Raw genomic sequence first — 12,253 nt, 5'->3', positions numbered from 1 at the left:
TTCTATTGACTTTTTATCTATTACATGAAGTCTGGGTGCTGCCTTTACCATTTGTCCAAAAGACAGATCACCACAGAGAGATCACAGCTGTGATTGCATTATTTTGAGAAAACATGGCTGTCATTGCAGTTTTTTCAGAGTCTGACAGCTCCTTCAGAATCCCTCTTGTTATCCACGTGCCCCAAGCCTAGAGAATGAAATCTTGTCATGAGCTTCCCATGTGAGAGAGCCAGTCCTGCTTGGCTGAACCCAGTAGCTATCTTCTAATAAGTAGGGAGTGGTAAGAGTATGCTTTTAATCTTACCCTATTATCTGTATGAGATCTTACTAGTGCCAAAAAAAAAAGTCCTCACATACTGTTTTTGCACTTTTAATGTATTTTGTGAGAATTTTTTACTTTAGGGCATGGGGATAATGACAGAGTTAATTTGGTTTAGAAATTTTTATCATTATATGTGTGCCTCAGAAAAATCTCATTGTGTCTCCTTGAGTAAGTTGTGTCACAGCAAATGAAATTGATACCAGACTAACTGTATTCTTTATTATTATTATTACTATTATTATTTAGAAATTTAATTTGACAGAAGCTATGCATATTAAAATATTTTTTCATCTAATTATTCTAACATTTTTAGAATTAAAAAAAACAAATGACATGGGCAGTTCTGCTAGCAATTTTAAATTTTCATCATGTGAGAAGTTAAATTCAGTGACTGTTTTACCTGAGTGTAAGGTTAGGTTATATCTCACAGACAATAAGCATTGTTAAAGAATTATGAAGTACTAAACACTAGAACTTAGGAGTTATTTGGGCTAGGACCAATGTGGAATTCTGACTGAAAAATTCTTATAGCCTTTGCTATTGTATAAGTCACGTGAAATTCGTAGCAGTATTCGTAGAGTGGAAACCTCCATTCAGTTATTCACCCTGTCCTTCTTAATGCTACAGGTCTCAAACTTCTCATACTGCTGCTAACTAGCCCATACCTTTGTTGAGGGTTTTTTTTTTTCATGCAATGAATAGTTGTGGAACTAATGTAAGACAGCACTACAAAATATTTTGTGATATTATATATGAATATACATGTAATAGCTTATAAAAGAGCAAGTGAAGACAATATTTCCTAGAAATCATTAGAGCTGAATGAAAAATAGAAGCTCATATTAACTTCATGGTTAGAATAGACATTGAATAGGTCAGGAAATACTTAGTCCTTATATGCAATTCAGGAAGAACAAAAGGTAGAAAAATTATTATGTTACATGTGCCTTTTTATAGTTCTATTTGGCTTCTAATATCTATCTGAACATGTTTGTTGTCCTGCAGACATTTTTTCCTATTTTGCTTTAAACTTTGCGTTCAACTTTTAAAATGTGCATTTAGAAAGAAGAAAGAAGCAACTTCTCCAAACCCAGTTTTTGGTTAGGGTTGTAAGAAAAGAGTCCAGTTGATCTTCACAATGGAAAGCAGCTACCAGATGATACTGTCTTAGCTAAGAATCAAAAACCCACTGGTTCTCTAGAGATTAATGGCAGAAAAGTTTTCTTAATGTTCTTGCAAGCAAAATTAGCCCATTTGTGTCAGCATGTTCACTATCTTTTTATTCATTAGCAGGTAACTAGAAGAACTTTTATTCAATAGACTGTTCATGGAAAAAAAAGTGATTCAATTCCAGTGTGCAAGTGTTTTTTAAAAAGCTCTGTATGGGCTGCAGATCTGAAGAGAATGAAGAAAGAATTTGACAGCAAGCAAAAAAGTGGGAAACAGTTGCTAGGAGACAGAGAAAGATGGGTGATATTTTGCACTGACAGCCGTGCTAACATGACATTGACTATGTTACATTTAAAGATAAGGTGGTTGCATTTAAAAGCCAGAAGAATACTCAGTCATCTGGGCCTATGTTGGATACACCCTCTAACACAGAGAGAGCAACTCTTTTCTGCTGTGTCTGTGACACTACAATCATAAAATCACAAATGGTTTTGGCTAAAAATAAATAACTAAAAATCACCCAGTTTGAACCCCCTGCCATGTTAGGGATACCATTCACTGGACCATGTTGCTCTAGGCCCCATCCAAACTGGCCTTGAACACTTCCAGGGATGAGGCATCCACAGCTTCTCTGGGCAGCCTGTTCCAGTGTCTCACCACCTTCACGGTAAAAAATGTCTTCCTAATATCTAATTTAAATCTGTGCTCTTTCAGTTTAAATTCCTCCCACCTTGTCCTGTCATTGTCTACCCTTGTAAAAAGTCCCTCTCCAGCTCTCTTGTAAGCCCCTTTATAAACTGGAAGGTGATATAAGTTCTCCCTAGAGCCTTCTATTCTGCAGGTATTTGTCCTTTAAAAATGATTATGATAGCATTTCTGTTAGATCAGTTGACATCTGATTAGTCTTACTTTGTGAAACCTTTTTTAGCAAAGCTCTATCATGTGCCCAAGAAAATAGAAATACGTTGAAGAATCATACGAAATTTAAGCAGAGTAACTTCTGAAGTGATACACGTGATCTCACGAAGATCATTCATATTAACTATAGTTACTCACTTACTGTCACTTCCAGAAAATAGAAAACAGTATGCCAATCACTAATTGGCGTTCATCATATGAAAAAAACCCCAAACAAAAATGGTCAGATAAAAATAGTTTGCATTTTTTCCAGTTTCTTTTTCTTTAACAAGATGGTGACCCAGAACAACAACCTTTCTTGCATCTCTCAGAAATGAGGATGGTTCTGTTTGGAATTTTTTTTGCCATAAACATAAATTTGAATACAGAATCCAGTAAAAAATGCTTTGCAATACATTTGTGTATTGAGAAAGGCATGTAAAATGAGAAATAGTGTTACAGCTTCTGGGTTATAAACAAGAGCAGATTTCTCCTTCAGATCAGAGTGCTGATGTAACTCTTTATTTTTTTACTAAGAGAATCAAAGATTTCCCTCAATTTTAACAGCTGTTATTTATGTTTGAAAATGAAGAATTAGTTGCAGCCTTTCCAATGTCACTATGGCAAATGTGAATCTGAATTTGTTGTTCACTGGTCAGATGAAAGGGAAAAGACTTTCTGTGCCAAGGCAGAGTTGTTTTCAGTTCCTTCAGCAACTGTTAGATTCAGAGAACAAGTAGGAGCCATCAGACTGCAATTTTGGTTCAGTCATTATAACAAAAAGGCAGTGTATTAACTATGTGCATGGCAGGAAAGTGAGGTAAGATAAGGCAAGGCAGGACAAAGGAAACAACTTCCAGCTGTAGCTCTGTCGTACGCTGGTAATGTTCAATGTTGTTGACTATAGGCCAATAATGAAATGTATTTGAATATAATAGCTCAACAGTCAGAATAGAAAAATTAATTATCTACCTAGTTTAGCTGAAGTGCCATGTAAAAATTGTGTCTCCAGAGTTGTCTGTTGTTTAGAGGCAGTGTTGTTTACAAGCTCTAAAATGGCTGTATAAAACCCACTGGGATTCATTTCCACAGTGCTGCAGATTGTAAAGTTTAAGGATAATTCTGATTCCAGCTCCTTGTGGAGCAGTGACATCTTCAGTAATCTGGCCTAGCTGGTTTGCAAATTCTAGCAGCATTCAAAGTGAATGTAAGTGTTAGACATATTATAATGTATTTTTTAAACTACATTCTCCTTTAGAAAACACTTGGGCTTGAATACATGGAGGTTTCAGAAAAAAATTCAATTGAAGTTGCCAACTCATTGTATTTTATTTTTACTTTTAACAACTGCCTGCTTGTGAATTTTCTCTCAATCATCTTGTACCAATGCAGCGCTTACAGCCAAAGTGATTGAAGCCAGAAATATGATTGTAATTTTTCCTTCTTTTTTTTTTTTAACTTACATGAGATTTCTGTTAAGAAGTTGTTATGTATCAGCTCCCATTGTGGTTAGAGAAGTTGAAATCAGGCTTCTTGAAGACAGGTCTACACCTTTCGCTGGTTGTTTTGAAGAAGCTATGTAAAGAGGAACAAAAGCCTAGAAGTACTGCATAAAAACTATATTTGCATTTGTTAGAAAGGGTGAATCATTTTATTTTTAAATGTTCATTTCCTGAATATGAATTTCATCTTTAGATTTAGTAAATTTTAAAGTCATGTGAACGTGCTGCATTATAGTCTTCTTAACTAATTTTCATCTACTAAAGTCCAATCCTCTCTTGGGATATAGTGATCTGTTTGCAAAATCTCATTTCTGTCTGTAGTAAATAAAAATGAAGTGTGTAAGGAAAGGTAATATTTATTAGACTAAGAGCTATCACTGGAAAAAATATGAACATGTTAGGACATACACAACTCTTTTAGGGATCTCCTGTATTTGTCAAGGATGAAAACGTGTCACATTTCTTTGTAAATGAAAGACTGATTTTGTTTTGCTTTATTTTCCAGCTACATCTCTTGGTCTAATAGAGTATGCTACCTTACTCAGCAAACCTTGCTAATGGCCTTAAACATCTGTGCATCAGCAGCTGGAACAGCATTGCTGCGGGGTAGCTGGAACATGTAAAGAAGCATACCTTGAGTGTTGACTGATTAGCCAGGTTACAGACTCGTTTATTGTGAGGTGCCTAATGAAATTCTGTAGATTAGAATAGTTACAGGGTCCCTTAACAGTCAGGGGAGAGAGTCACACACAGCACTGGAGGTCACTTCAGGTCTGATTGGCCTTTGGTTGTAGTGGGAGACTGCAGCTACATTGCTGGCTTGGGTTACATGAGCTGACCCTGAGCCAGAGCACTCAAATTAGCTGTGATTGTGTCTTCAGACACATTTAGTACTAATTTAGTATTAAGTATTAATAATCAATAATTAGCAACAGTTAAAATACTGGTAATAATAATAATTGAGATCATAGTCATCCTTGGAACAGTATCGGTTATTTATGAAACTGGTGCACACAACACAGAAGAATTTTCTGCTTATGAGAGTATACATTGTTTGTGACTTTTTGCAAAACCGAAACAAATGCATGATGATGTAAAAGATCTCTAGTAAATGGGCCTGAAGGCAGTGCTACAAGTTACTTTTCAATGAATGTATTGCATTCAGTTACTATAAACATATTACTTATCTTCCATGGCATGAACTTAAAACATCTGAAAACGGTTTTTTCTTTATCCTTTGCAAAAGATGTTTGTGAAAGTTTTATTTTTATGCCTAATGTGGTCTTAAAATATTTTCATTTGCTGTGTATTCCATAAAATTACAGGCAGACTGTGGAACAGCAGTGTGGCATTTAAAGTTTGACACCTATTTTAATGGGTTAAATTTTCCTATAGTTAGGTTTAAATGTTTACTACACAGTATGTCTCATGAAAGGATGCAACACACATGCCTGCAAATGGAGTGGCAGGGCATACAGTAGAGCATATGGCAGATTATATAATCTTTAAACACTAATAGAAATTACGTTACTGCACATATTTTGATTTTTCTTCTAGGTAAGGGAACGACTGAGGGTTTCTTTAGAAAGAGTCTCTGCACTGGAAGAAGAACTAGCTGCTGCTAACCAGGAGGTAACATAAAACACTTTCTCCCCTTTTGAGATTAAATTTATCTAATACGCTGTCCCATGTGTTCCCTGTCACTTTCTTCAAAACTGTTAGAAAAAAAAAACCAATAATACAAACAAACCAACAAAACCAAAATGAAACAAAACTAAAGAAAAATTACATTCTGAGTAAGCTTCTCAGTGAGGCTTGTTTAAGGTGGTGGTAAGATTAATACAACCTACTGTTTACTGATTTATTTCCTCCTTCTCTTCCCTTGTGAGCAAGCCAAAATCCAAGAGCTAGTAACAGATTCCCAAATTTTTTACTGGACTTGAAAAAGGAGTGATCCAAGAAATATTTCAGATACTATAAAGAATTCAATAACCTGAATTTCCATTTCACTATAAAATTAAGTAAAACACACACACATGTATATAAATGTCAATATTGATGAAGGAAGGATTATGGATGACTGTGAAATGTAGGTTTGTCTCTTCCCTTTTAACTGCAGTGTATCATGGTGTACTCTGGTGCCATGTAACTATTGTGAACTTGGACAAGAGAGAGTTTTTTCCTGTTTGCCAGCTGTTCTCTTTTGTTTGAAAGGGTGAACGGCAAAACCTGTTTGTATTGAACAGTTGTACACTACACACATACAGAAAGAAAGTTTTCACCCTAGAGAGGTGATTTTGAGGCCAAATAATATAAGAAATGGAGTCTGCTGGTAACTTTATCATTCCCCTCATGTTCTGAACCCACCTGACATGTGCTTTTAACACTGTTAAAAATAAGCCAGATAAGCAAGTTAAATTAAAACTATTTAGGGTTATGGCCATTTTGTGGTGTCATTTTATTCAGGATTAAGACAGAAACTGAAAAAAGTCACAGACAAACTCAAACGCTACCAAAAAATTCTTGAAAAGTGGAATACCCATAATTCAGAATAATGTGTGAAAAAGTAGGGACTCCTAAAGGATTTTAAACTAATTTAAACTGGAAAAGGAAGTTTCTTAAAGTTACTTCTTAAAAGCAGGATCTTCAATTAAGATATTAGTACTTCTTTTTTATAGGTATGATAAACCATAAACCTATTAATATGATATTTTTATTCATCCCTTTTCTCTCTGAAGTAACTGCACTTTATCTGTTAAAAAATAGTATTCATTTTTCAGAAGGATCCAGAAAATTTGTGTTCAAATAACATAGTCACACTGTGTTGTGTATTCTGTTATTTGCACTAGCATTTATCAAATAGCAAGCAGTCCTTTTGGTCAGTCAAGCCAAGTGAGATGTGTCTCACTCCTCCAATCCCTCCTGCTCATCATCCAGTTAAATCCAAGTTCACTTCACTGGGCATAAGATCTGGTCTTTAGAGAGTTGCCTGGCTATTTGGAATTTTTAAAATTTAATGAAGCTTTTTTGACAGTAAGGAATAAAAGCATGCACAATGAAATTAAATTGAAATAGGACTTCCATAGCTTTTCCTGCCCCAAATCCTTAGAAATGTTGAACAATGTTTGTGTCTACATGACACTGAAGACATTTAGAGAATACTGAATCAATCAAGCATAACATGACCACTAACACAATCTGAATATTGTTATTCCAGTTTCCTATGAGGGACTGTTAAAGCTAACATTCAATTAAATAATAATGAAAAGAGAGTGAAAGGGGAAGAGATGTGGAAGAGAACAAGCAGATTATTTTCAAACAGTTATGCATTTGAACAAGAGATAATTTTCAGACAATTAGTTATTTTAGTAAGGCAAAATTAATTAGAGCACTGCAGTATTTAGGTCTAGTTTTATGCTAAATTCCACAGTGAATACACAGGCAATAAAGTATTTTTAAAAATTATTGTACTATATATGAAAATTAGTGGGCTAAGTTTCTAGGGGAATTGAATATATGGTTTTCAGTAATTTCTGTAGTCCTGTCTTGGTGTCTGTTCTCCCAGGAGAATTAGTATTTTCTTTCATATGCATTTTCTCATACTTATTCTAAGAGTGTAATATATTCAGGACTATATCTAAACATAAAATGATGACAGTAAATTGGTTCCCTGACTTAACAAATTATGTATAGGTATACAGTAGCAGATAAAAAGTAGCAGAAATGTATATGCTAATATATTCCCTCTTCTTGAAAGCTTGTGGTTGTGGCTCTGACACAGCAACAGTGAGAAACTGCAGACAGTCCTGACTACTTACTGAAAATGTTCTTCTATTAAAATAGCCCCAAAACTGGGAGAGAACAGCTGCAGTTCTCCAGCATTAGGTGGTAACTAAGCTCTCATTTAACAGTCTTTGTGGCATATTGCATACGTAACAAAGGGAGTGAAATTATCTGTAACTGGCAAAGCTGATTTCAGCTCTAGTTACTAACTGAGTCTTGCAAAGCACTTAATATTGGATAGGCAATAACAACACACCTTGAACTCTAAACTCCAGAGAAACTGGGGTGGGCATTTGGACCTATTGGGGGAACTCAGCTTGTGTAGCTAATCTTTACATGTAGTTACACAAGGGAGAAATATAGAATGGTTTTCATCTTATGAGCTTATATTTTATTAAAGCTTATATTTTATTAAAGAGTGGATTTAAAATTCTTTAAATATATGTTTTCCTAGGGGAAAAGGTTATTTGACTATATATTTTATTTTGCTGCAGTTGATTAGTGTTTGTGGAGGGGGGCATTGTACATAGCAGCAAACGGAATTGCTGTTAGTGAGGTTTTGTGCAGACAGGGGCAAGATAACTGCAATAATAAAATTCCCTGTTCATCCTGTTTGTTTTTGTTTTTTTTTAATTTATTTCTGCTTGCACTCAAAGCCATTACTAGTTCATGACTGGAGACATCCTGATCCTTATCTGTTTTAGACAAGATGAATAGAAGATACTGCTAACATTTTTTTTTTGAGAAATTTCCCTTCTGTTTTTAATTAAAATTACTGTAAAACATAGCTACATTTTCTTACCCCTTAGGTGCTTTTAAAATTATGCTGGTTCTCATCTTCTATATAACCTATGGTCACTCCAAATAGTTTTATTACTGAGGGCTATAATTTGCAGTTAGCAATAAGACAAGCTGCAAGCAGGACATCCAATAAGAAAGCTCAGTGGTATAATAGTGTTCTTCTGTGAATATTTTTCAAGGGAAATGTGAAGTTTTTCAGTGAGTGTATGAATATTTGCAAAGTTGAACAATGATCTGCTAACTAGCCTCCTTTTTACACACTAATTTGAGAAGAATGAGTCTCATTGGCAAGAGAAGTGAATTTATCTTCACAATTTTGTCATTCATGATCTTAATAGCTTCAATGTTGAAAATACTGACAAGATAACTACTTTTGTTCTACAGCTTTAGAGAGACTCCTATTATCATTACAAATGTGAATCTTTGTTAAAAGTATGCCAAGCTACACACATGCAAACACACCAAGGTTAGCCATTAGTGCCATATATTCCCAGGAACCCAAGTGCTAGCAGCTTACACACCTCAAGAGTACATAGATTATAGACCATGACCCATACTGACACTTTTAAATCCATTTCCACAGCAATGCGCAGTGTTAAATGACAACTGTTGCCATTTCCATTAACAGATCTCCCTGTTTCCCTGAGCCTTCAACAAACAGTTAAAAAAAAAAAATACAAAAAAAAACCCAAACAAACCGACCTTTAAAGCTTTTTTCCAAGGCTTTTTTTTTTAATCAAGCATTATACATAATTAATACAATACTGGATTTTTTTTTTAATGGCTATGCTTCATTTGCCCATAAATTTTCTCCTGTTAATTCTAAACAATTATCCATCCCTTGCAACATCTTTATGTGCTAGTAAGAATCATATGATAAGTGGCATTTCAAACCCCTATTTTGTTTCCAGTTAGTATGCTGGCTTTTCCATCTCTCCTCATTAGTAGAAACTGTGGCATGAGGAATATAGCTTTACTTTCATTCATTACCTCAAAGGAATAAATGGAACTTTAGGAACCCAGAAAACATTGGGACTGCAGAATATGAAATTGCAGAAGCTACTGCTTTGCCTGTATATATCACTGTACTTCCATATGCTTTTCCTCAGCATTTGTTCCAATTGCCAATGTTATTTCCAAATGCCAAATAACATTATATTGCCTCTGTCAACTGACACATAGATTATATTTTAAAACATTCAGGCTTCATTTTAAAGCCTCTGTGTTGCAATCGCTTCTGCAAACGTTTGCTTGAGTTTGAGGCTAGATTTAACTCCTGGAGCTCTCAGAGATCTTGCAGGTGTTTTGGATCGTAGCTCACTGCTTCATGCAACTGCATACATTCTCCTGTTTAGGCAATGGGTTTCTTCCTGACAGTGGGTCAGCTTATTCATTAGGGTACCCCAATGCTAATTTTTCAGCATTTATGAAAACATTCATAAATTATCTACATCACTGAAAAGAGAAGATGGTTTGAAATTTCTGATTCTTTATGTTCTATACCAGAGACAGCAGAAAATATCCACTTATTCATGAGAGAACTTCCAAATACCGTGTTAATTGCCAAATTTCTGCTGTTCAGGGCAAATCAAGAGCACAATAAAAAATGCAATAAAATTGTTAGAACTGAGGACAGTTTTGGCTCTGACCATGAGGCATGCTGCAGACATGACTATATCACTACTGCTAAAGAAATATTCTGTACTAGTTAATATGTATATGTATTTCAAAGTGAAGTCTTAGCTAAATGTGGCTAAATGTCCTTTTACCCATGATTGCATATGAAAACATATTTCTATGCCTAGATTTTTCATTTCCAGTTAGGTTAAGGCATTTTTTACAGGAGTTTCTTGGCAGCCGTAGGCTTTCTGTGTAATTATATTTCAAAGTGATTTTTGGAGTAAAAGTATTGTAAAAGGAATAGTTTACTGGGAAAAATAGATGTGCATTTCTTGAACATAGGATTTATACAAAACTTCATCAATCCAGAATTTAGAAATTATTGGTATCAAAACTTTGGATGAAATTGGGTGGAATTCAGGAACCTTTTTTTTTTCTTTCTTTTTTTCTGAAGGGCAGGCAGATGACTTATATCTGTTTCTGGTGACTGGAGACATACATTTTTTGCAAAGAATCTGAAACACCCTTTCCCTATAGTACCTTCTTTCATATCACCATACTTTCTGAGAATGGTGCAACTGCAAGCTTGCAACTGATTTCTGAACACTCTTCTACATGTTATTTTTTTTTTAATTTCTTTATAAGCTATAGATTTGCGGAGGTCTGACTGTGAAGAGATACTCTTTGTGCTCTGAACTTTAAATGTCTATGTAAATGTAGCAAAATATATATTTTCTGCAAAGTTGCACATAATTAAAAAATCTTGATTTGAAATGTAATTTTAAGTGCTATATATAATTGCTTTTTAATCTGCCTTTAACCTTAGCCATATCATTAAATGTTACCTCTGCAGAAAGTTATTGTTGCCCTTAAGTTTTAAATGTGGCAATGATGCAAAATGATGATTTTTTGGTGATTATTTCTTATACTGCATGCTTTACAGCATTAATTTATTTCTCTACATGTTTCAATTAGTATGTAGCATGGCAGTTGAAGAGGTTGAAAATTAATGCAACAGCACTACAGCCTTCATTACCTAATTTTTTTGCAAAGTGAAAAAGAACTAAGCACAAGAAATAGTCAGCTAAGTTGCCATAACAATTTCATTTTATGTCCTCAATTCATTCTGAGTTCTCAGAGGGGAAAAAAAGCACCAAAATCCTTTGTGATTATTGAGAGCAGTAGGATTGATTCTGCATTGGCGTAACCTTTTTCCACTAATTTCATGTTTCACTAAAATATAGAGCAGAATAAGTCTAAAATTCAATGCATTTTCCAGATAGCAACTGAAGAACAATCATTTCTATTGACATATTTGAGGTGAAGCTCACTACTGCATTTGCAAGAGTGGTTTCTTAATAGAACTTCCACAAACTTCTACCACAGAGGAAAATCTTCAGATTTTGGCTACTAAAAGAGCATACACTTTCTACCAGCAGATATGACGACAGCAGATAATGATTTTGCAGATATTAGTATTTTTATACAAAAATCTTAGTGAATTAAGCCTATTTATGTGTTTACCACAGTGTAGTGTGTGCAATGCAGAAATTATATATTAAATACATTCACTGACTTTGGTCTTCCTTGCTGCAATGGCTTTGCAGAGCAGAAATGTGTTGCTGCCCAGATGTCTTAGGGTGTTTTCAAAGGACATCCTGAAATGCTGTGTTCTATTTCCTCTCCATTTAGCATGTGACCACCTGTAACCAATCCTAAAATACCAAGGTCATGTTCTCACTTTGCACTGTCATTTTGTGTCATTTTGTCTAAGTTGAATGTCTCCTGTGTGTTCTTCAGAAGATACCAGTTTGTAAGAAAGGATTTGGGGTATGTGCTCACATGTTCATGGAGCACTTAAGGAAATATGTAGCTGAAGACTGAAGGATTTTATTCCTTCCCAAAGACGGCATGATTAATAGTTTTCGTAAAATGTTTGATATTGAATGTTTGCTAGCTCATATATATTCCTTTCTATATATTTTTATATTGTTTAGAATGTTATGTCATAAAGACAATTGTTTTTTCTGGTTCTGTTTTATAAATATTCTAAGATCCCAAGTATGAATGTATTCAGCTGCTTCAGTTACACTGCTGTTAAGGAAGAATTCAGACCCTTGCACTGAGATGAAAAATTCTGGCTACTAAGGATCTCCAC

At 34.7% G+C, this 12,253-nt stretch overlaps 1 protein-coding gene across 13 annotated transcripts in view; it reads left to right on the top strand.

Annotated features, from left to right (window-relative positions):
• PPFIA2 (PTPRF interacting protein alpha 2) overlaps window positions 1-12,253 on the top strand; it is a 286,609-nt gene that overhangs the window by 187,017 nt on the left and 87,339 nt on the right. For 11 of the 13 annotated variants that reach the window (XM_038154170.1, XM_038154168.1, XM_038154169.1 and 8 more), the window contains one exon: window positions 5,449-5,523. The exons of the other annotated variants lie outside the window; for them this stretch is intronic. In XM_038154170.1, coding sequence (XP_038010098.1) covers window positions 5,449-5,523 — 75 coding nt within the window. The remainder of the gene's footprint in view (window positions 1-5,448; window positions 5,524-12,253) is intronic. 13 annotated transcript variants of the gene reach the window in all.

Source organism: Motacilla alba, chromosome 1A (assembly GCF_015832195.1).
Source record: "Motacilla alba alba isolate MOTALB_02 chromosome 1A, Motacilla_alba_V1.0_pri, whole genome shotgun sequence".
Classification (NCBI taxonomy): domain Eukaryota; kingdom Metazoa; phylum Chordata; class Aves; order Passeriformes; family Motacillidae; genus Motacilla; species Motacilla alba.
The sequence above is the reverse complement of the archived record's forward strand: the minus strand, read 5'-3'. Positions and strand labels throughout refer to the sequence as shown.